The sequence below is a fragment of the Scatophagus argus genome, chromosome 8, assembly GCF_020382885.2.
Source record: "Scatophagus argus isolate fScaArg1 chromosome 8, fScaArg1.pri, whole genome shotgun sequence".
NCBI classification, from domain to species: domain Eukaryota; kingdom Metazoa; phylum Chordata; class Actinopteri; family Scatophagidae; genus Scatophagus; species Scatophagus argus.
This window is the reverse complement of record NC_058500.1, coordinates 2,762,262-2,788,240: the sequence shown is the minus strand read 5'-3', so window position 1 is coordinate 2,788,240 and position 25,979 is coordinate 2,762,262. Positions and strand designations below refer to the sequence as shown.

Below are 25,979 nucleotides of genomic sequence, written 5' to 3'. Positions count from 1 at the left end.
CATCCCAAAACACAACAGAGTCCCTTCAGCACACGAGTGGAAGAACTTCGAACCTCCAGGGCGAAGAATCCGACTTTAAAGCCAAAACGTTTTTATGTGGTGTGTGAGGACACTTTGGCTTTGAAACAGGACTCTTCACCTGGAGGATTCATTGCAATAAATAACATTTCAGTGAATCTGTCAGTTTTCAATATACAATAACATACGTGACACATTTAACGTAGAAAAATATTATTATCCTTGTTACTTAGTGATAAAATAAAATATTCAGGATTGTGGAAGCAAGAAGGCAAAGTGCAAAAACAACAGAAGGCCGTCGGAGAGTTCGCGTTCGGTCGTCTTTCCTCCACCCGTTGCCACTTTTAACGGAAAACACCCACTTTGTTCTTGGTTAAAGCCCATAAAAAGTCCCCACGTGTCCACAGGTGGAGGGAAGACAAGCCCAGACGTCCTCCCACAGGCCTCCGTTGGGTTAGACGTTTGTCAAAACAGAACAAATAACGTTAGAGTGAAGAAAAAGAAACGTGAACGTTATTCCAGTCCACCTTCGGAGACTTCAGTGTTGGCACTGGCCAGCTTTAAAAACATCGTCGTACTGCATGTGAGCCGCCGTTCAGTGCGTCTGAAAATCATCGATTGTTTCCCGTCAGCGATTAGTCAGTTTGTTTCATTAACTGATCAATCATTTGGTCTATAACGAGAGAGAAAAAAGTGAAAAACACCCATCGAAGTTTCTTGCAGCTCCAGTTAACGAAAACCGACAAACGTTGTTGTGGCTTGGTTGACGTCACAAAACAACAAAGACTGAGCACAACCTCCACCTGATCGGGACGTTAGAAACCTCAAAGGGAAACACGAGCTCGAATGTGGACAGAAGACGACTGAGGCGTCTGAGGTTTGCTTTGTCGAGTCGTTACGGAGCAGGAAGAGCGAGGTCAACACGCAGCGGGGAGGCGAAGCTAAAGCTCCTGGTCTGACTCACTCAGCAAGGCACTTAAACAGCTAAACTGAGCGTTAGTGTAAAGCCAACATTAATGTGCTAACATGAAACGAGCCCGCAGGACTTCTAGCTGCTGTCACCGCTCATTTTATCACCTCACACTGAATTTCGCAACTTAAATGCTGTGCAGAAACGCGAGGGAGTCGGCAACATTTTGCTGCAGCTGCTGAAAACACTCACAGCTAATGACTGAAGATGCTTTTAAACGCGGGGAAACGATTGTCAGATGCACAAAATGTCTGCGTCTATTTTAGCGTCGGCACATTTAGAGCTCCAGTGTGTAGGATTTATAGGCAGAGATGGAATATAATCTTTTGAATTATGTCCTCATTAGGGTTGTTGTGTTTTCATTAGCAGAGAATGAATCTTTTATATCTACACATGAAGTGGGTCTGCCCTGTTTCTACAGCAGCCCAGACTGGACAAACCAGAGGAGGGGGGTCTTCTGTGCTGCAATCTTCAATAACACCACTAGATGTCACCACATCCCACACACTGGACCTTTAAACCAAGAGAAAACGTCTCACTTCAGCCTTTCTGTCCAGTTTCTTGATTATCAGCCTCAGTGACTTTGGTCCACAGAGCTTCAGATGCAGTCAACTCCAAGCTCGAAACACCAGAAAGAGTTCAACTTATATAAAACCGCAAAAAAAAGACAAAAGGACACAAGAAAGGAAAAAAGGAAAGAAAGAAAAAGGTAAATCAAACTTTTGGAAAGACTTGTAAATTGTACATAATAGTGAAACCATTTAACTCATCTGCTCATCTGCCACGGAGAGAGGACTTGAAACTGCTCAAAACGGATTTACAAAAGAAGAACAAAAACTCAGATTTAACCAAAATGATCGAAATCTGTCTCCGGTAGTAAAATCTCTGTGAAGGGAAACCCTGTTTTAACAAACAAATGAAACTCGGGTGGGACAACAAAACAAAGCAGACGTGACTTTGAGGGATGGATCCGACCGCCTGCTGCTGTACCGTCCATCACAGTGCGTCGTCGCTTTGGCGTCGACGGAGGAAGGAGGAGGAGGCGCCGCCGCTCTCTGACTCGCCCTCTGAAGGGGAGCCACGCCCCCCCCCGGGCCTGCCGTCGCGCTGCCATCACAGTGTGGTCGAGCTTTGGTGTCTGAGAGGAGGACGAAGGACGAGGAGCCGTCCGTCACGGCGCGGAGCAGGACGCTGCTATGACTGCTGCTGCTGCACCAGCCGTCTGTAGTGCGGCATGACTTTACTCTCGGGCAGGTAGAGCGCCATCTCCAGGGCGACCAGGATGCCGAACTCAAAGGATATGAGCTCCCTCCTGCTGATCCGGAAACGCTCCTCCAGCTTCTGCGGAGACACCACAGAAAGCAGAGACATGAGACGCAGAACAGACGCCTGCTGCCAACATGTCCAGCGGCCTGCGTTTGCTTTGTGTCTGTCTGTAAACACTGAGATGACCGATTCAAAAGGTTAAAGTCAGGTTTTAAGATGTTACTAACGTTTCAGTCAAACGCGAGGATTTTCTTACTTTTTTTCCTGGTTTTGTTTCAAACTGAACGTGTTTTTGTTTTGTATTTGCTATTTTACAAGAAACAGTCGGTGAATTTAACATTTTTTAAATACACATCAACTGATTGATCTTTGAGTCAAATGCCCATCACAGATTTCCAGCTCGACGAGTTGTCTTCTCACTACACAAGAGAGAGATTTTCTAAAGTCCCTCAAACGACGCTGCGATGAGCCACCAACAGCCTGCTGACGTTTCCTGTCCTCCACCGTGTGTGAGGCGAGGTCACAAACTCACTGTCCACCTGCTCAGGTGGATCAGCACCACACGAACACCTGAGCCAGAGCAACACGATCGCACTGACAGGCTGAGGCGAACGCCGTGATCCTCCCGTGTGTGTGTGTGTGTGCGTGACTCACATCAATGAGGTGTTTGACCTCCTGTTTCTTGAGGTCACTGCTGATCTTAGCAGCCAGTAGGATGCAGGCGGCTGACACCAACTTCCTGTAAAACAACAACAGCGTCAGTGACAGGATGTTGTTCTGTGGAGATAAAACGTTTGATCGCAGCCTTCAGTTCAGACCACGCACGCACGCACACACACACGCGCACACACGCACGCACGCACGCACGCACGCACGCACACACACACACACACACACACACACACACACACACACACACACACACACACACACACACACACACACACACACACACCGCCCTGCGTCTCGAGGACCAGACGTTAAAGCACCTGTTCTGTTTATTGAGTCGACCCTGCAGCACCAGCTTCTCAAAGTAGACGAAGGCCATCGCGATGGTGACGGGCTGCATGCCGCAGTCCTCGCCAACCGTTCTCATCTCCCGCTTCAGACTGTGAGAGCAAAGTCACCAAGTCAGGCTTCAAGCTGTACAGAAAGCATCATATTCAGGGTGTGCTTCACGCTGCTTTGGGATATTCGGTCGACTCCGTGCGAATACTTGACCTGCGTATCTTGCTGAGAGTGAGTTTAATGTGAGGAAACTTCTCCTTAAACGTCTCGTTCATGTCTTTCTTCAGGTCGGACGGCTTGACGTATTCTATCACGGTCGTCTGGGGGGACAAAAACCCGAGGAGACCATTGGAATAAAGGAGAGAAAGAAAAGATTCAGTCATCGGTCACAAGTTCAAAATCAAAAATGTATTGAGATCAGCTTTCAGATCCGATCATCAAAATCAGAAGCAGGCGTCTGTCAGTGTGTTTCAGTTTCAGTGTTAAATGTGAGGTTTAAGGGCCTTTTTGATGTGTGTTTGTAGGACGCACGAGTGTGTGTGATGGAAGTCTTGACTGTGTTTCTGATCTTCTGACACTATGGTGTGGTGAGATCACACTCACTCACTCACTCACACACACACACACACACACACACACACACACACACACACACACACACGCTAAGATCGGTGACAAAGCAGCCCACCTCAGTAGTATAATCTTCTCCGATGGATTAAACAGCCATGATAAAGTGTGAGTGTGTGTGTGAGTGTGTGTGTGTGCGAGTGTGTTTGTGTGTGAGAGTGCGAGTGTGAGAGAGAGTGTGTGTGTGTGTGTGTGTGTGTGTGTCCACAGCTTTTAATGCATCTCTGTGGGGGGATAAAACTAAGCTGCTGCCTATAGGATAATTACGTTGATGTAAAAGGACACCGAGTGAGTGAGTGAGTGTGTGTGCGTGCGTGTGTGCGTGCGTGTATGCGTGTGTGTGTGCCTTGTCTCAGTAGTGATTATTCTGTTCTCAGAGCTCTGTAATCCTCCATCCGTCTCTTCACTTCCTCCCTCCCTCCCTCCCCCTCCTTCCTTCAGATTCTGACAAAGTGGGGAACTGAAACGATGGTTTCATTTTGCTCCGGATCTCACACACTGAGAATCCAGAACCGGACTCGAATGAGAGACGGATGCCGAGCGACCCGACGCGTCGTCTTCTCGCCTTACAGAGCGACATCCTGCGTTCTGCTGCTGCCCTGAGTGCTCGTTTAGCTGCTGTCTTTACGGGATTTCGTTATCTTTGTTGTGTAAAATCTGGTCACTTAACAGCTTCAACTGCTGGGACTTAGCCAGCCGGGACATTTACAGAAACGTCCGTTAATGTGCTTCGCCCCTCATCAGCGTCTGCACACACAAGGCCGATCGTCTGCGCTGTTGCATGTTAATCAGTTGTAATGACAGAGTGAAATAATTCTGAACGAAGCAGACAGTTGAAATAAGAAAGAAAAACTTCTCACCATGTAGGAGGCGAAGACCAGCACCCGCTTGTGTTTCCCACAAGGCCACTGGGGGTCACTGAGGAGGTTCGGGTCGTAGTCTGTCACATCTTCTACACCTGGACATGACACACACACACACGTAATTTAGTAGACTAAGACAGGATGTGAGATTTTTTTTAGTATGTCCAAAACCTTACTATGAAATTTGGCTGCATAAAAATCCCATAATGCAATGCAGCAGCCCTGGGGTAACTTCGACAACAACCATTCAAAAAATGTAAGCAAAAGGTCTCAGTTTACTAGGCGTAACGTATTTATAAATCAGGTGATCGCTGTGATGGGTTACCACGGTTACGTGTCTCCAAGCGACAGGAAGTCACTCAGGAAGTGAAGTGATACACGGCGGGCAGCATCACGTCACTTCCCTGTTCACACAAAAGCTACACACAGTGTGTAAACACAGCAGCTTCAACAGCTGAGACTGAAGACTAACAATATAAACCACACACACACACGCACACACGCACACACGCACACACGCACAGCTGTGTTGTGTTAATGAAAGGTTCTGGATTTAAAGACTGAGGTTAGAGGCTAATGCAGGCCTCTGTCACTCTGTGTGTGTTTAGCAGAAACAAGACACACACACACACACACACAAAGTGTACATACGCATTTACACACATGTTTAAAATATGTAGACAACACACACTTCTGTCCAGCTGCAACAAGTCTCTCTCTCTCTCTCTCTCTCTGTACTCACCCGACTGTCTCATCCCTCCACCCTGTTTTTGTCTTCTCTTCCTCTTTTTACATCCTCCTTCTTCTCCCTTTTCATTCTCCGCCCCCACCACCTGCACTTCCTGCCCCCCCACACTCAGTCTAAATGCAGCTATCAACTCTAAATTTGACTTCTCAGCTGTGTGGTGAAATAGTGACATCACGAGGCGGCACCGGTGTGTGTGTGTGTGTGTGTGTGTGTGTGTGTGTGTGTTACCCAGGTCCAGTCCCACAGTGCTGTTCAGTCTGCTGGGAGGGCAGCTCCTGCCTGGCATGCTGTGTGTGCTCCTGGACACGGGAATCTGCAGCGTCAGGTCGATGGCGGACGACGGCTTCTGTCTCACCAGGGCGTTGGTGGGGTACAGGAACTGGGCGTACGACACGGACTAGACAGAGAGAGAGAGAGAGAGAGAGAGAGAGAGGTGATGAAACTCTCTGTGATCATAACTACATGTGAGCGTGTGTCTGTGTGCGTCAGAGATCACATCTTCTATTCTTGCAAGAAAATATGTACATTCAAGCACTTTCAATGGCCTCATTATAATTCGCTCTATTTTCAAAAACTTTCAAGTCAAAATTCACAAAGTTTCAGGGATTTTGAGGACCCATGGGAAGCTCGGCCGGTGTGTTTATTTACCCTGCCGTAGGTCTCCAGCTGAAAGCCCTCCAGCCCCGGCAGCATCTCCAGGGTGGTGGAGATGTTACCGGACGAGTGCCTCCTCCTGGGGTGGTTTAATGTGGGGTCACTGGAGAGAGAGAGACAGACGGACGGATGGACAGAGAGACAGACGGACGGATGGACACAGACAGACGGACGGGGGATCAGTTTTCAGAGAGACGGGAGAGTGTGGTGTAATGAACTCTGCTGCCTCTGGTGGCTGCTAGTGGATCTTTGGATTTTGTCTGGTGTGAGAAAAAGAAAAGCTTGTGCAGGTGACAGGGTGGGTCATGTGGTTCAGACTCATTCCTGTGAGTGAAAGGTCAAAGGTCACTTCCTGCCACAGCCTCACGTTCTGCTGAACTTTCACCGTTTCAGACAAAACACAGAAGTGGAAGTGTGACGTGTGAGCTCACTTCCTCTGCAGGAGAAAATAAAAAACACCAGGGAAACAAATGCTACTTATGTGTGTGTGTGTGTGTATTCGCACTGTATGCACACACACACACACACAAGTTTTCTGTGTGTTTATAATAATCTGTGTATACATAACAGAGTAGTTTTTTTCCTTGTACTCTGATACATCCCACAGTGTGTTCATGTGTGTGTGTGTGTGTGTGTGTGCGTACATGTGTGATGTGATGTGATGATAAGCTGCACAAAACCTGCTGTAGTTTACTGAGTGAGTGAGTGTGTGTGTGTGTGTGTGAACGTGATAAAGACAAAAGGATTAGCATTAGCAGTAACATAACTGTTACTCTGTATTTTCATTTGTGTGTTTATGCAGTATCTAAGTATCTGTGTGTGTGTGTGTGCTTGTGTGTGTGTGCTTGTGTGAGTGTGTGTGTTAGAGTCGGAGAGAACAGGACGACATTGTAAGTGTACATTCTGCTCCATGTTTATCTGTAAGTGTCTATAAAGACCAAAGTGTGCATTAATGGGGAAGTTTCAATGTGATTGCATCATTATGTGTGTGTGTGTGTGTGTGTGTGTGTGTGTGTGTCTCGGGTCAGGGGACTCCATCTTCTCCTCCGACCCTTTGTGACACTGCTGCTGCAGGCGGAGCTGCTGGTGCAGGTGTGTGGTGATTACCTGAGGTAGAAGCTTTCCCCGTAGGGCAGCACAGAGAAGGCAGCACACAGAGATCTCTTAGCACAGATCAGCACGATCCTGAAACACAAGCCAACACACACATCAGCGGTGAGCGGCAGCCTTCACGCAGGACAACAGCTCCCGGGCTGGACAGGAAGCTGATCAAATCTGCTAACTGTTGGTTTAATACAAGAGGAACAGCCCGACTCTGCAGTCCACTAACCAAGCTGAGTCGGACTGACAGCAGCTGTAAGTCACACAATCAGGCCTGCGTGTCCAGTCTTACTCACACAGACAAAAGTGAAATGGCAGCCATTTGTTCTAATTTAATGCAGCTTTTTCACCATACTGAATTAGTATTTTTTTTATATGGCATCCCTAACAGCTACGCTTTCATTGCCTTTCAATTGTGGGACAACAAACATCAGAACCAAACTAAACTGAGTCCACCTTGTGTTCCAGTCTCAGTCTTAAATACTGTTTTTCACAGCAGACTCCAGCTGTAAATCTCCACCAAACACACCAGAGTCTGATGACCAACAGGCAGGCTGTTGTGTTTTTGGCTAAAGTCAAGTCAGGTTCGACTGTAAGAATCCTCTGAATGTGCACTGAAGTTATGTGAGACATCTGATCCTGAGCTCCAACATGAAGCTACAGGAACACAGCAATGGCAAGTATGAAATCACCACATTTCCTGCGGGATCAATAAAGTTCTTATCTATGTTATCTTTAAAAAGGACAATTTTCATTGATAGATAGATAGATAGATACTTTATTGATTCCGAGGAAAATTCGAGATTGATCCAGAGGGAAATTCATAGGTTAATATGGTTTGGAAACACGTGCAAACACACACTTGCATCTTTACCAGAGATGCTGCCTAATGACGATGTGTTATAATGCAACAAATACTGTGTGTGTGTGTGTGTGTGTGTGTTACTGTGGATCCTCTGGAGTATAAACCCCTGAGGAGCAGAGACTGGGTTGTGACCCAGTGGAAAATGTTTACAGTCATTATCTTTGGCTCAGGAACCAAAGAGACGGAAAGATGATGCACAGCGTGTGAAAACATAAACACATTTGGAATCAGTCATTTTCTTTCCCACACACACACACACACACACACGGGCCCGATACGCAGCCTCGAGGAGACCTGAAGCTTTGACATTGTGTTTCTCTGACAGCATTTAAACATTAAGAAAGGCTGTCGGAGCTCCACAGAGACCTGAGGCTCAAGATTCAACAAGATTCAAGAAAGGCCTCTCGTCCCACAGAGCTGACAGACTGTTTGACTTGCTCTTTGTGAAGATAAAACTCAAGGAGACTTTAAAGCTTCACTGAGTCACAGCACGCTATGAAAAGTTTTCTGATAGAGCTGCTAAGGGTCTGGAAGACTAGTGAGGATAAGCAGGGATGACAGCAGTGATGATGATGATGATGATGATGATGATGCTCATCAAGCTGGAGGCAGCAGTGATGGCAGCTGAGCCTGAGCAGATCTTAACGGCCGGCTCGGCTACACAGGAACGCCAGAGGAGGACTTTAGCTCCTCCGTGAGCTGGACACTGAGGTTTTGAGTGAAATGTTGCAACGTGTCCTGGACGTAAATTTGGCTGAGACATTCATGTTTCCCTCAGGACGATTAGTCACGACTTTGGAGCTGAGTCCTACACGCTGAAGACGGCCCCAGATAATCCAAATACTCTGATTATTCTCACAGAGATGACTCGATCCTGGGCAAAGAGTATAGTTTAGAGCTGCCATGATAAATGAACAATCGTTTCAGTCATCTGGTGGTTCCTGCTTCTTAAACGTAAGAACCGGCTGCTTTTCTCTGAGCTTTGGACTGAACCAAAGAAGCCATTTGATTTGAAGAATTCATCACTCAAGGAAGTGGAGGTGTTTTGTAAAGTGATTCAGTGAGACAAAAGGGGAAACTAAACGTGTTTTCAGTGTGAATAAATAAATAAATACTTTCATTTGAACACATCTTTATAACTCGTGAAAAAACTTGCTGTCCTTTTCTGTCCCCTGCTGCCCCTCCATCCATCCCATGAGACGCATTATGAGTTCACACACACACACTGTTCTCAGTGATGCATGGGAAAGTGAAGAGCAGGAAGTCAGCAGGGAGTTCAGTGGAAACAGGACAACAGGCCTGCTGGAAACATGACTGCTGGGGACTCCCACACTGTTCACCACACTGGGGGCATGTTATTCCATGATCACCTTAAACAAAATCACTGGACTAATCCCAGTGGCAAGAGGACTGTTCATCCTGGGGTTGTACCACGCTGAGCTACACAACACAACGGCCCCGAAAACCGAACCTTCTAAGACGTTTGTGGAAATTTTTACACCTTTTTTTTTAAATAAACTCCACACAGAAAACACTGAAGGGCGAGACGGTTCAGATAAATAAAAAATAGCTATGATAATTATCTATCTGGGGAAACTGAACTTTTTCAAATTTCGAGAAGTTATCCACATTCAGACGGAGCTGCACCATAGAAGGTTAGACTACATTAGTGCATTTAGCATTGATACAATCAGCTCATTTTCCTGCAGTACTACTTTTACTGCGACACTGTGCTGCAGCAGGGACTCTGCTGCTGCAAGCTCTCGTATTAACTCACAGATTCATACTGGTTACTGGTGATGCATTAAAATCTCTCGTGACCCACAGGATCCCGAGGTTCAGCAGCGGCAGCAGCCCTGAGGCAGGAGGCCTCTGACGTTTCCTGTCCTCTGCTAGCTGCCGTCTCTTCTCTGGCGACCAGGCTGAACTACAAACAACAGCTCTGCGGCTCTTAGATGGATCTACCCTACAACAATCAACCGTCAGTCTATTATTATCTGATGAGCTGAGCTCCTTCAACCCTGAGGTCTGTTTTATACGCCCCGACAGGAAGGACAGGAATAGAATACAATAGAAGAAGAACTGAGGACAATGAAACCATCCAGGCGCAGTTCCCATCCAGCTGTAGAGTGAAGGCTGCCGAGCAGCAGTAGAAATGTTCAGAAATGTTCAGAATAAGTCCACCGGGATCGTTAGGGTCAGCAGTCCTCTGTAGCTGGACAACGACGGCCTGATTCATCACAGAAAAACTCAGTAGGAGTCGTTTCCTCTGACAACACGGGCCTCAGGTGATTTGCAAAAAGCTGTTGCTGTTGTTTCAACACACTTTTTTTGTTTTTTTTAATTATGAGAGAGATCCAGTGTCCTGACCTTGTTGTGCTTAGGTGCTGTTCTGTAACTCTACACGCTGTGAACAGCAGGGATCAACGTGCTGCTCGTCACTGACCAGGACTTGGCTGGGCCGGCGAACCATGTGATGTGCTGCCACAGCGACTTTTAACTTGACTGCCCCTGAGCCGCCTGACAGGTCACAGGACTGGACTTCAGGCTATGCTACTGGTTTTACTCTTGCATATTAAACCAACGTATCTTGGCTGTAAATCTCAAGATGCTAACAGACAACAACAGAATAAAGTGGGTTTGTGTGTGTGTGTGTGTGTGTGGGTCCCACCTGCTGCCTCTTGTGTCATACTGTTTCATGTTTTTGATGAAGTGGATCTTCTTGGTGTGTCGAGGTCTGGGAGACCCACCAGAGAGGTTACGAGTCCTACAGAGACAGACAGACAGGCAGACGGGCAGACAGACAGATTAATGGAGGCTCTCATTTCAGTAAATCATGACAAGGATTTCAGAGGACACATTCTGACACTGGAGTGAAACGTTGACGCAGTCAGGCCAAATTAAGCCCCAAATCAAACAAAGAACACACAAAAGTAACATGTAGAGCACAACAAAACACCCTGCTGAGGCTGTGTGTGCGTGCGTGTGTGTGTGTGTGTGTGTGTGTGTGTGTGTGTGTGTGTGCGGCTGTCTGCTGAAGGTCAGGTTGTGAGCCAGGTTGTGTCGCGGTGTCGACCTTGTGGATTAAAACAGGCCTCGACATGAACGGCCAAGGAGCTCAGCACAGTGACATCACAGCAGTTACATAACATAACTGACATTAAGCAGAGTCGCACACACACACACACACACACACACACACACACACAGTCACTCATTATGCACAGTGTATATTTAATCCACACTTTCAGCATAGGGCACAATCTCGAGGCACGTAACCACAGAGCACATTCTCCGTGCAGCCCTTCAGTGTGTATCACGTATGCGGAAAAACACACACAAACACACCACATCTCTTATACATATACAAGAAACCATTTTCTGTGACCCACACAAACAGTTTGTTTCTGATCAAAAACATTTTTTCTTCACATTTTGTGCATATTTTCTTTGGAAGAAGTGCAGGAAGCTCCACACCCGCCTTTCCTGTCAGAGCAGCAGCGTGCAGGACTACAGTCAGACGTTCACACGTGTACCAGGTCATACAGGTTTACACAAGGCCAGTGAAAGCATCACACGTCCTTTAAATAAACTGACCCAAAACTCAACAGAGATTTAAGATGCCGAGTATGAGTTCTGTATGTCTTTGACAAAAACACAAAGCCCGAATCAAATATTTAGTCCATACTGTGACATTCATGTCTAATGTTATTAATGCATTTCATTTTACACATAATGTGATGTAAACCCACACAACAACCAGTCTCATATCATATCATCATTAAGTCAGTTGCCCAGGACAATATGACAACATGACATATGGTTTTAAACACAACATTTCGCACACATGCACGCACGCACACAATCAGACCATCTGTCTTTGTTTTTTTGGGGGGCTGACCTACTGATTCTACCAAAATCATCACTGCTCACTATGTAAGTGACAAACACACAAAGACACACACACACACACGCTTTATTCTGCCTGTCTTCAATACTCTTAACAAGGTAGGGAAAAATCTGTTTGAAAGAGCTGAGAGTTAGCGGGTTAGCGTGTGTGTGTGTGTGTGTGTGTGTGTGTGTGTGTGTGAGATGCTGCAGTAACATCTGGGCTGTCATATGCGTCTCCTCCTTCAGTCACGCTGCATTACAGGGTTTAACGTTCTGTTAAAGCCGTCTGATTTACTGACAGGGAAATTCCACCTTAAATGTATTTATTCATTCATCGTTCATTACTTTTTCCTGTGTTTGAAACAGTCATGCATGACTTACTTTGAGTTTATTTATCACTCAGTTTGCCATTAGTGTAAAAAACCCAGCGAATTCACATTATGGCTGATACAGATCTCCTGCGGTGTTCTTTTAATCAATCCAGTGAAATAAGCGAGCAGAACGTCATGCTGTTGTTCCTTAAACACTCACAGTAAAAAGAGTAAGGATTCTGCGTGGGTCTTTGTCAGCAGACACGGTGATGATGATGATGATGATGTCAGAGGCTGATCAGTCAACTTCCTCTGGATAAAAATAAAGATTAGAAAGTAAGAATCTCCAGGCCACAACAGTCTCGGCTGTCGCAGCATCATTAGACCAAAGATTTCATTTGTAACTTTGGTAACATGACGGAATCTTCTCAGCATTCCGTTTCCACGGGAACAGCCACTCTCCAGCATTCCTGAATGCAGTGGAATGTCACCACTGTGTGGGAATAGAGAGAGCCCATTGGCCAATGGGAGGAGGATGATGATGATGGCTGGTGTTTTCAGAAGAAGACAAACATGGCGACGGGGTGGACGCAGCGACACGTTTCAGGGCTGCATGTTTGATCGTGCTGACGAGTCTTTGAGTGGGGCGCTGCTGCACGTTTCTCAGGTGAAAAATGATCCTGATTTACAGCTTGTGTTCACACACAACACTGGGAATCATCAAAACCTACCAGCTTACTTACACACACACACACACACACACACACACACACTCTTGTACAAATACTGTCTCGAGGAGCTTGTTGTCATTGGCTTCTTCATGAGGTCTTTGCTACTCATCTCAGACGAGTCTCATCTCAAACATATTTACTGTTGTCTAAACAGAAATGTGCCACATGATACCTTTAAGACCAATAATAAAAACCTCCTGACACTAACAACATTATGATATAAATACCATTCGATACCAAATTCAGGTAGTTGTTTTTCAGTACTTGATGCTGCAGACACACTTTGCACCAAAACAGTAATAATGTCTGATACCAGCTGCACTCGCCAGGTAACATGGCAGAACAATCAGCAGTAATGACTGACTCAGTCACACGTCTCACGATGGGCTGCTGCAAATAACAATTACGACTTAACGACAGGTTAGGATGGACCACAAACAAACTTCTTCAGCAGGAGTGTGACTGACATTTAACAGGTTAATTATAGCGAAACGCTACACCATCAGGACTGTGAGCGATCTTCAAATTATCTTCTCAGCCTGAGGGGAAACGCTGCAGTCGTAAACATCAACAATATCCGACGCCACTTCTCTCCCAGTCCTTCTAAATCTGTCCCAGTATCTGAGCTGTGGATCTGCGGACTCATTATCACAACAGTCTGCCCAGTGGCCCTTTTCCCTGAGAACCAGTCTGCTGTCTCTGGGATGTTGTGGAAAGTTTCCCGTCTGTGGGAACGGAAAAGTTTCCCCATTTTCCCTCGCTGCTGAGGACGATGATGATGATGATGATGATGATGTGTGCTTAGATAAGACACATAATGGCTGCATGTTCACTAATATCCTGAGTATTTTTATCTCCGGCCAGCAAACAAAACAGCAAAGCTTCTCTACAACCGCAAAGTGTTTTGAACGCTGTGTAAAACGTGAATAAAAACAGAAAACAGCAGCAGTAATCTCCTGCAATAACAACTGGACAATAACACAGTAGATTAGTAATCCTGAGCAACACGGCAGCACGTGAAGCTAACACAGTCATGCTGCTGAATTTATTAAATTAAAACGATTAAAAGGTAACTTATGATTAGCTGACATGCACATGAGACTTCACTGGCATTTCTCCACTCGTGTTATTTGGTGTTTCATTTATTTCTTCTAAATAGACTTGGCTTCCTTTTGTAAAAACACAGTATTTCCATTTTTTTCTACTTTATGCAAGTATTTTGGAGGCAAATGTCTTTAGACAGCTTTAGCTATAAATTACTTTGCAGCTCCAAATCACATACAAACAAAATATGATCATATGACGCATGATCATCGCTTAAGCTACCCGGCAGCAGCGTATTACTGCTAAATGAAGCCCCACCTTAACAAGCTGCAGCATTAAGACGATGAAGATGGGAACATTTCTTCTGCTACAGTATGATGTGACATTCAGACTGAAATTCATTAACAGGAAACAGTGACGGTGCAGGTCAGGGCAGCAGCTGCTGGTCTGTAGTTTTTTCTTTGGGTGGGGGGGGTTGTGATGAATTTGTCTCAGGCGCAGAGTCATTTTATCCAGTTTTAGTCATGAACAACAGCAGAGCCCAGCTAATAATAGCTACTGTCATTTTAAAGCAGAGAAAACACACTCTGTCAGAACACTGCGTGCTTAAAATAGTATAAAACAATTTCTGTCCTCTTTGGGTCTCGACCTCAACTTTCATTCATCGTCTCCTTTCTTCTCTGTTCACTTGGCTGAGCTTTCTTCCGTCCAACTGAGTCGTGCAGTTCTGTTATTGACTCGCACAGATGAAACTGAGTGAGAACGTACACATGAACTGCTAACACAAGAAACACTATTTTATTATCAGCCAAGTTTTCCGCTTCACCTAAAATAAAACTTGGTGCTCAGTATGAGTCCAGATTCTTCTTCTTCTACCACATTCATCCTTGTGATTTGTGTTTGTTTTCTCCACATCACCAGTCGCTTTTTTCCATTTTAACTTTGTCGTTTGGAAACTTGATCATCTGTGCTGTGGACCAGACTGAGAGACTACAGCACAAAGAAAACATTACTGTCCAGGATGCTGTAACCTCGCCATCTTTGCCAGTCCCACTTCACTGTTATCCTCTGCCCTGTCTCTTCAGCTCGTCCTCTCTTTCTCAAAAATATCTGCTTTCATTCCAAAATCATAAGCTTCATACTTTTTAAACAGCCACTTCCTGTTTCTCCTACACCTTTTATAAAAGGACATCAGGAAACGAAAACTCTCTGCTGACAGAAATTAGACTGGATGACTTCTCGTGAGAGTGCAGTGAAGCTGAATGATGTCTGGTGTCCCTCCACTCTAAAAAAGGCAGAAGTAACCATCACGGCTAACACGAGTGCCATCAAAGTCTGTCTCTGAGCCAGGAAAAACTTTCATTCAAGTGGACTCAAAGACAGATTGTGATCTGACTGTGCTGATGTCTACACGCTGGCTGCAGGCTGGCGTTGTACTTCACACACTTGTGTTGTCTTTGTCCTGCTGCGTCCTGATTCGCCCCTGAGGATCAATGATATTTGCTTTTGTTGTATCCTGATGGAAGAGCTGACAGCTGCTTCCTCCTCACATTCGGCTTCCACTGATCAGAGGCAGAGTGGATGAGCTCAGAATAGACTCTGCCAACACGCACACACACACACACACACACACACACACACCACTGGCTTACATCAACATACTGACTTAATCTGTCTCTGCAGATCTCCTGCTCTGTAGGGGCAGGAATCAGCATCGGGGTCGTCCACCATATTTGTTTCAGATTTCTCCCTTTGTGCTCGCGCTCACATGCCGCCGAGCTGAATGTGTGGTCTCTGCTGACTGTTTAACGCTGAACAAACAAACGCTGATTCTGTCCGCCGTGTTTAAATCCTCCTCCGTGTCTTAAAGTGACTTTGTGGCCAGCTTAACCTACGGTCAGGCTACTTGCAACCTTGAGCGGCGTCTGAGAAAGATGGCTGAATTGGAACTTGGTATGTTGTGTCCTGTTAGACGACTTCAACAGACCCCGGACGCCGCCTGTTCAGCACAGTGGTGACATTAGTGAATATTAACTTGACCGGTAGGATCAGTGCTGGCCGTCTGACCTTAGCTGATAAGCTGATCAGATACTCAAGACGTGAACGATCCACTCACAGTTTGTTCCCAATTTTCACTCCCAAATAATCTCAGAGCTGGGCTGAGCGTCTGCCTGATTAGCTGTCGTTTGATGTGCAGTCACTCGTTTGGGCGTGTCAGAAAATGACTTGTTGGTTAAACTGAACGTCACCGCAGAACAGACAGACTGTAAAGCTGCAGGTTCTGGTTGTGCTGAAATGATGATTTAAACACACAAGGTGAGTTAACAAAACAGAAAACATCGTTGAAAAGCCTCATTCTTCTCAGTTTGTGAAAAATATTCTCCTCCAACATAACAGGTGAGAAAGTGACAGGTAGAGAAGGGAGGTCGCTATAAATTTGTACATTTGTCTGTACCTCTGTTTCAGTGTGAGAACACAGGCTGTAACATCCTAAAATCACACACACACACACACACACACACACACACACACACACACACAAACCCTAACCCTTAGACACCTCCCATACTAAATCCTTACCACACATTCGTCTTTGACCAACCATAGATTAAATGCTCTGTTGTCTAAATCCTCATCCCACACACACACACACACACACACACACAGCAGGCAGCAGTGTGTAAGGACAGTCTGTCCACACCGCTGACATTGATGGACGGGTTGCTGGACATTCCACAGATTACACTACATGGACCTCCGAGTAAGCAACACACACACACACACACACACACACACACACACAGCAGGCCTGTCGTGTGTCTTATGTCACCAGATTAACAAACCCCCCCTTCTTCTTCTTCTTCTGCCTGATTTACTGAACAAAACATCATCGTTCATGACTCCCCTCACTGTTCCCCTTCCTCACATTTCTTTCTCTGCTACAAAACCAAAGTAAATATTTACGAGTGGTTTAACAGTTCGGATACCACAGAACGTCCACCGCCTCTTCTGTGCGTCCCCACTCTCCGCCCCTCTTCTTCCACCACAGTTAGTTTTGACTGCTGAGGCCTCGTCGGCTCCACACGTCACGTTACTGGTTTCTCGCTGTATTTGTGCTATGCAACGCGATATGATCCAAATCTCAGATCATGATCTCGTTCAGTCCACATCCGACTGGCCCCGCTTCTCTCTACCCCACCCCCCCTTCTGAAGTCTACCAAAACACACAAGTTGCACTGTGCATTTGTTTTCACGCTGGAGACGTCGCATTTCACTCATTTTGTCTCAGAAGTTTTGTCTGCTCGTCACAACATCACTGAAAGAGTGTGATTTGAGGTGGAACGAAGTTAACGGCGGATGTTTCTCTACCGTCAAACAGCAGATCGCACAGCCTTCCACGTGTTGCTCAAGTTTTAGTGACTGGCTATCAACTGGCGGCCCAACATAAGCATCATTTAATAACAGATGAGAAGTCATGACGAGTTCACTGCAGTGAGTCAGGCTAAGCTGTGTACACAGCATCTCCGACAGATTAATCCAGCTCCGCTAATGTGGTTGTTCACCCTTGGATTATAATCCAATATGATGTAACCTGGTTAAGGTGTTTATAACAGACCAGATTAATTAAATGTGGTTACGACAGAACTGTCAGAGCGGATGTAAGCACACTGTATGAATATGAAGCAGGATGTCTCATGACAATGAGAGGTCAGTTCACGTGACCTCCCCCAGTCGGTGTGTTAACTGAGCTAAGAGACGAGCCCCGACCCTCACAGGACAGCGCTCACAAAGAAAAGCTACATCACAACTACACCTGTCACTTCCTCAGAGCTTAGTTGGTATTAATAGGACTCAGGCTATTAAAAGCAAAATTAACAAAAACTGACGTCCTTACTTACTTACTCACCACCTCAAACACTCTTCCGACCAGACAAATGTATAATAAACCATCAGGCTCGTGTAGTGTGGGGAGAAATGAGTCAGATTTTCCCACTTGAACACAGTAGGACTAACAGCCTTCACAGAAAGGCTCATCCTCACCGCAGCAGCAGCTATGGCTTCACAGCTAGCAGGAAGCCTTTGTGAGCCTCAGTAGCATCACATGTGATGCTTTAATGCTGACAACAGACTGCTGGCCTATGTATCTGTAATATCACAAGCCCACAGTGAGTCAGAGTGGACGGACTGAACCTTTACCCACACCTGGGTTTGTCGAAACGGCTTTCCAGCCAGTCAAACAACTGATGAGAACGCAGAAGGGATTCAACAGCGCCTTTAGTTTGGTGTGTCTTTGGTGTTTCCGTGTGGATGGCGTGAAAAGGTTTGTGCAGACAAAACCCCGACAGACGTGCTGCATGTGAAGGGCGTTCACAAGGTCAGAAGGAAAGAAAAGAGATCACGTGTGCTGAGGGAGTGGAGGGGCGACTGGGTTCGGCCTTGTTTTCACTGGAGAGGCATGTGTGTTTAGACAAACACACACACACACACACATACAGATGATGTCAGTCAGATTAAATCTCCTCTGTGTGTGCGTGTGTGTGCGTTGTGGTCGTCCAAAGGGTGTTTCTAATCAGTGTTACTGCTGAATCCGATAAGTTCTCTGCTTCAGGCAACAAATTCAGCTCACCGAGTTGACATGACAACATGACAAAATCGAGACAAAATGCACGTGTTTCTTCGTGAGCGTTAGACTGGTTCACCCCATTGGTGTCGCGGTTTCAGCAAACGCCCTCGTCAGACAGGTGGGACACAGGTGCTGCAGCAGGGGCAGCAGCCACGGTACCCTCAGCAGCTTTCAGAAATGTTGTTATGGCCTGAAAACGGCAACAATAAATATTAATACAACATTTCTAGAAGCTTAAGCCACATAAACCGTCTGTGCCAACCGAGCTTGTCGTATCAGTCGAACCCACGTGTGCTGCAGAGAACAGTGGAAGAAAAGGAGGAGGAAGAGACACAAACAGAAGAGAAAGACAGACAGATGGAAAATGAAAGAGAGGTTTGTGTTTGAACAACCAAACCCTAAAACTCTGTTTACTCTGCTGGGAGGAAATCAGGGAGGGACAGCATGACAAAACACATGCACGTAAAGAGCCAAGCTGGGCAGTTTTCTGCATTTTTATGCTTTCACTGCACTCAGCAGAAGCCATAATGTAAAAATTAACTCCAAATATAAACATCATTTCACATCAGGGATCAGGGAACTATTTCAATTTTCCTGTATTAGTACAGTTTTATTAGAGTCTTCTCACTATAAGACGGCTCAATAACAAATTAACAGGTAAAATGTCAAGTTGTGTTGCCAAAACAGCAGCGGCAGTATAAAACTACTTTTAACGTAATAAAGAAACATTTAGAAGTTTGTCAGCTGTTAATTCCTCATAAGTTTAATTTCCTCCTGGCAATAAAATAACCTCAGAAAGTCTTAGATGAACCACGACTGAACCTTAAGCTCAGAAAACCTTCTCAGCCTTATCTCATCAGTGAAAATACCAAATCCTAATTTAAAGCAGAAACAGCCATCATTAACCAGTGTGGAGTCTTCAGGAAACACCTGACGCTTCAGGGAGAAGTTCAGCCAGACCGACCTGGTAGAGAGTCCTCACCTGGCTGACAGGTAGGTCAGCAGAGGTTTTATTAAGCTTATGGTAATAGAAACAGCTTTCAGTGCGTCCTCTGTTTTTTCACTGGGACACCAAGTCATTTAGATGACCTCACATCCTGAGTCCTTGTCTGATATTTACTATCCGTTAACCTGCCTGCAGCGATTAACAAGGCTGCACGACGCACACCTGTACAGGAAAGAGCTGGTAAGCCACCTGAATCATGATGATGGCAGCCTAAACAGCAACATCCACACTGTGGGACACCCTGAGGTACGTTTACTTCAGTCAGAAAACACCTACTGAATGCTACAGTCTAAACCCACTTAGTACAGGACCAAGAGTACAGGACCAGGTGAAGCCTGAACATGTTTAATACCCAACCACAAACAGTTAGGATTGGTATTGGCATAAACCTCTACTTTATTTTAACTAATTATGTATCTGCCATGATGATGATGATTATCATTAGCTCATTTTGGCTAACCAGCAGTTTAACTGCTTGAGATATTCAGTTCACAGCGATATAAACAATAATAAACATATTTTGCATTTCAGCCTGACTCAAACTGTTTCTACAGTCGTTTTCTGTCATTTGGCAAACCCTTTCAGCTCAATTTGAATAAATGAGTTCCCTGAAGTAGCCTATCAGTGGCAGGTTTACCTGTGCCTGCCAGGACCGCTGAGATCCTGTTAACTAACTCAGAACAGCAGAGTGCAGCGGAAACAAACCAGGCCAAGTGCGTCGTGGGGAATCCTCAGCGTCACGGTCGGCTTGGCCACACAGACTACGTTCACAGCACGGCTGAATAAGGCCGAACGCATCTGACGCCGCACAGGAGATCCCATAATCCTGCAAAGCTGACATACAGGCTGAGTACGAGGACTCGACCTGATGACTTAATTAAAGCGTGAATGCAGTCAGGCTGAGTGTAAACCTCAATCAGCTGGTGGAAAACGAAAACACATAAACAGGAGCACAAGGATGAACAAGAAGAACTCTTTTTGAATGACTATATAATCTACGATATGGAAGAGGTGAGGCTGAACTTTACCAAAAAAGGTGCAGTTTGAGAAAATGTACAAATAAGTACAAACCACTGGTAAGGTAATGAAATCAAGCTGTATAAAGGCCTTTGTGGCTCGAGAGGGAGCCTGGTGATAAACTGATGATACGATAAACTGTCTCGTGCTGCCACTTCAGTCAGAGAGTTAAAGAAAAGTGAGCTTGCACGAGTACAGCATAACACACGTTAATCCTCAACCAAACTCCTCTGGGTAGCCTTTCAGGTGTTCTGGACAAGGACAAACCCAAATGTCACCTAAAGTCACACTGAACTGACTTCAAATAAACAACAACACATTGAGTCGCTCTCCAAAGAGCTTGTCGAGTCATGGAGGATCACTGGCATCGATGAGTGAACATGCTGGTGTCATGGCAGACCTAGCAGGCTGTGTGAAAACCGTTTAGTGACCCTCCTGCTCTGCCTCTGCACTGTGTGTCTCTGCTACTGGACTTTAAGAGATTCACATTCCCTCTTCTGCCTGGAAATGTCTGAGAGCCAAGACTCAGTTAAAGGGTGAAGGTCAGACTTCTGAATGTTTAATGTTCAGTTATAGGCCAAAAACATCTCATTGCACTAAATTCTAAACTCAGTAAAACAGCAAAAATGAAACAAAAACACTCCGAGCTGTCGGGTCTCTTGTTCCTTTTTCTTCTCACGTTATATAACACAAAGCCTTGTGCACCAAATGCACCAAAATGTCCGAATACAAGATGCAGATTCACTCGACTGAGGCGAAGACGCTGAAGCTTGGACGGCAGTCAAATGTCTCTGGGTGCAGCGAAGGCGATGAATTAAATCTGTAACCAAGTGTGTACATTACCAGCCAAGTGTCCTCACCCACTGTATGTAAGAGCATCTGTTAAACAGCTGTGTGTGTGTGTGTGTGTGTGTGAGAGAGAGAGAGAGAGAGAGAGAGAGAGAGAGAGAAGGCTAATGAAGCAGTTAGCTGGCTGGCAGGACTTCACACACTGAGCCTTGTTACAGACATGGAGGCCAAACAGAGCGTGACTGATGATCATATCTGATGACGGCCAAACTCATCACTCCAGGAAGCGTGCAGGTGAGGTGAAGGCTGCTTTCAAATTCAAGCCACTTCAGTCACAACGTGCACCAGACATTAATGTGCTCAGCAGCTCCAGAAGCTCCTTTGGCCAAATCTTCCCAAATCACTTTCACTGTACAACCAGTCGGTTAGCTCTTTAGCAGGAATCAGATGAAAGTTTAATGGCTGCCATAGAGAAGCGAGTTCATGCAGCAGCACATACATGTCCATCAATAAATCATTACTTCAATAAATTAAACACATCATCACAGTAACCTGGATCCTTAATTATTAACATTAGAACCACTTATGTAAGTTTCTAATCTGCTAATATAGCTTAACAACAACATCCAGGATGTAATTACATGAAAAACAAAAACAATAAATCTTCAAGACAACATTATTGGCCTCTGTTACCACAAATACAGCATATATTGTCGTGTGCATACATAAACAATATGTGAAGCGATGTCATCCTTCCATAATTTGCCCAGTTTAAAAAAGGGGAGTTGTGGGAAGTGAGGGAAGTACCCGTGCGGTGATTCAGGTTGGCTCAGCAGCCTCCTTTGTGGTATCAGTAGGATTATTGATACACTTGAGTATCGTGTTGCCACATTGTGTGATACTGTATTAGTGAATGGGCTGTTTGCCATCTCCTGCGGTTGGCTTGGCGTGAAAAGTGAAGCCAGTGCAGAGATGCCTTAAAGCTGGATCTGAAAACACTAACAACATCCATAATGGAACACCTGAGACATCATTTGGGTGGGTCACCAGTGGGTGACGTCACAGCAGGTTTTGCATCTGAGGCTGACTGATGAGCTCTTATCTGCTGGTAAATTTCCAGGCCTGTTGTTAGGTGCAAATAGGTTAAGCGGTGTTTATCGCTGCGGGGCTGACAGGCTGCCAACATGGTGACGAAGCTGATCTATTCATCAGCGCTCACACAAGCACAGCATGCCTGAGGTTGAACCACAGCCAGGCGACATGCGCTTCATAAACACACACACACACACACACACAGTCTGCCACTCTCTGCCTTTTACACACACTTAATATTCAAGAATTAATCTCTTACTCTTTTTCCGCTGCTTCTTTCCGTCCTCAACCAGTCCATTTCTGTACGTCTGAATGTCTCCCAAATCCACAGCAGACAATCCAAACTAATCCAAAGTAACCGTAGTAAACACCCAAATGAAAATGATTCTGGGTTACTGTGCCACAGAAAACAGCTTGACTTCACGTTGTCTGTTAGTGGTTTCTAACCGTCCCCGCATTCACTTCCCCTCCACAAAGCCACTAACTACAGCTATTAAAATGCCTGCAAATGCAACCTGATAATAAAACTATGGTCGGATTTCTTGCACTACAGGTGATATGAGTTATGCGTTTAAATTTCAGAAGAGATACCAGAAACGTTCAAGTTCAAAAAGACAAGTTTGGTCTTTAAAAAGGGGAAGCTGAGGGTTGTCGCATTCAAAAGATATTCAGTTCAACTAAAGGCTGAAGTTACGCTGATGTTAGATAAGACAAACGTGTGTGCAGGTCTGGATCAAACAGCTCAGATGTCTGCTAACTGGAAGAGAACAAAAATAAATTCAAAACAAACCTGAGAATAAGTAAAAATTCCGAATAATCCTTCAGTTTATCTGTATTAGTAATTAGTATTACAATAAATAACACTCAAATGTCCATGCTGCACAGACGGGTGTGATTTAACTTGTTTTCTGAAGTATTATCACAGATACCACGACAACGCTCCGTGTACAACAGTGTATTAACACAGTATCTTGCAAAACTTGGGGATGTAAGTAAAATTGACTTTCAAAATGACAAATATGCCCAACAGTCTCAGGTTCCGCATTCATACATATGAACATATTTTACATTATTATAACCCGCTTGTCTTTGTTGGGATTTTTTGGACTGCTGGTTAGGCAAATTAAAAAGCTGCACTAAATGAAGCACACATTCATGATTTGAATAAGACAGTTTGATCAGACCAGAGAAGAAGCTGACCAAGCACTCAGTGCCAACAGCTTTCTAACACTATAGACACTCTTTAGTCTTCAGGGTCCATAATCCAGACTCAAACCGTCTCTAATATGCCACGAGGACAGCAGCAGGGAAAATTAACACAAGCCCACGTGTCATCTTTTCCAAAAGGTGATGCAAATGACATTTTCTTATTTCCTCCTGAAGTCTTCATCATCCGCGCCACCGCCTCCACATGACGCCAGGTGTGCATTAGTCACGTAATCTGTAAGACCTCGTTCTGAGGCACGTTCACCTGAACCTGTGTGAGCTCTGAGATCCTGACTCAGTACACTTTCATGTCTACAGGAAACGACGCGAGTTCAGCCTTACCTCCAGCCAGGGAGGGAACAGCGGCGGTGGATGCGGAGGGACGTCGCATCACGACCAGCGACACACTCATAAACTTCCATTACTGTGAAATAAAATTACCCTGAAATCACACACCAGAGTCACTCCGTCCCTCGGGGCGCAAACGCCCTCTGAGCCACAGTAAAACCGGATCGGACGGTCCTGCCATAGCCTACCCATGGACAAAGATCTGCTGCCCGCAAACTTTCAGGTAGCGTTGAGACGTTCAAGCTAACCGTGATGTGTCAAGCGGAATGACGGCCACAAAAATGCAAATTCAGCCGTGTAAGTGGCTGCAACGACTCGCACGTCACCCCGCGGGAGAACAGAAACATAGCCGCGTGTGTCTCACCTTTGTCTGGGCTCGGAGGACACCGAGTTGCAGCTCTGAACTGACAGCAGTGTGGAAGACTTCCGCGGTCCCAGCGGCGACGGTAGCAGGCTAGTGTTTGACGGGGACGCCGAGAGCAGGTTACTGCTCCCCGGCGAGGGGAACGAGCCTCTGCGGCACTCCAGCAGCACCTCTGCGCTCCCCACGTCGTTGAACCCCGTGTCCGACGGCAGGACGAGGATGGGCGGCACTGTGAGCAGTCCTGTAGTCCTCGGTGCCGGGGACGGATTGGCATTCCCGCAGCTCGCGGATGCTGCCAAACCGGAGAACGTCCCGTAGCTGCTATTGTTGCCCAGCTCCGGGCACAACCCGCCCGTCGCCGCCGCCGCAGAGCCGGGGTCGGCTCCTACCAGGTCGGCGTCTTTGTGGTGGCGACTTCCTACACTGTCGGCTGAATTACTCTGGACCGGCCGTCCGTCCAGGGAGATGTTACTGAGAAACAAAAGAGCGGCTTGTCTCCGGCGAGAGTTGTCCCGGTTCCTCCGACTGTGTTCTCTGTTATTAAGCGTTTTCTTGCCACTAACGGCGACCGTCATCGTAGCGGGGTGCTGGCCGCAGGCAGCAGCAGCCGCCGCCGCCATGGTCTCCGTCCCACTGAGGAAGTCAACTAGAGGATCACCTCGAGACCTGCATCTGTCAAATCCCTTTTACCCGGCGCGAGAGCGCTTTACGCCCTCCTCAGCTCTCATTGGTCCAGAGGAGAGTACGTAATGACGTAGGCCTTGAGCGCCTCCGGGGAGGCGTGTGGCCACGCTGTGAACTGTGCTGCTAGAAAAATGTAAATATGCTCAGCATGAAAGGTAGAATACACAACCACTCATGGCTGCAGGCTCATTATTTTTCGCTCATGGTTTCAAATGGCGTATGAAACGGTGTGTTTAAATTACCTTGCGCCTTCACTTCACATTTTTTTTCCTGAAGCGATGACAATGAAAATGTTGTTTGTTTGTTTTTGTTAATATTATCTGGAGGGTCTGGAGGACTATCAGGGCCGCTGAGGCTTTAAGTGAGCTGTCACCGCAGCTCTCCATGACAGCAGCTTTGACAGGCCGTTGGTACTTTGTTATGAAAGCTCAGTGGATTTTCTCTGCAGTGATCCCTGCAGTGACACCGAGGCTGGGCTGAGTGACACCTGGCTGGCTCAGCAGCACGACCACACTGTGAAGTAGACCTATGGCAGTTAGCCTGCTAAATATAACCTGTAGGACACACCACAGTGTAATCCCTGCAGGCCGGGGCTTTGCTATTGTACGCTCGCTCACTGATCCCATACATCTGCAGATCAGCAGATGAAGCTGGGAAACAGCAGAATGGGAATCCAAAACCCAAATCTCTTAATTCTATTTGATCTTCTTGGAAATCCATTTGTTCATTTGTATGATGTCATGTCTTATTAA

The 25,979-nt window shown here is 46.0% G+C and overlaps 1 protein-coding gene across 1 annotated transcript; it reads right to left on the bottom strand.

Annotated features, from left to right (window-relative positions):
• Positions 1 to 770: 770 nt before the first annotated feature.
• On the bottom strand, positions 771 to 25,394 carry cables2b (Cdk5 and Abl enzyme substrate 2b). Its single transcript, XM_046395986.1, has 10 exons — positions 24,544 to 25,394; positions 10,792 to 10,887; positions 7,262 to 7,339; positions 6,149 to 6,257; positions 5,729 to 5,897; positions 4,750 to 4,847; positions 3,476 to 3,582; positions 3,244 to 3,363; positions 2,909 to 2,993; positions 771 to 2,329 (listed from the first exon to the last, which is right to left on the bottom strand). The coding sequence occupies exons 1-10, from the start codon at positions 25,161 to 25,163 to the stop codon at positions 2,183 to 2,185; spliced, it is 1,629 nt and encodes a 542-aa protein (XP_046251942.1). The 5' UTR covers positions 25,164 to 25,394; the 3' UTR covers positions 771 to 2,182.
• Positions 25,395 to 25,979: the final 585 nt, after the last annotated feature.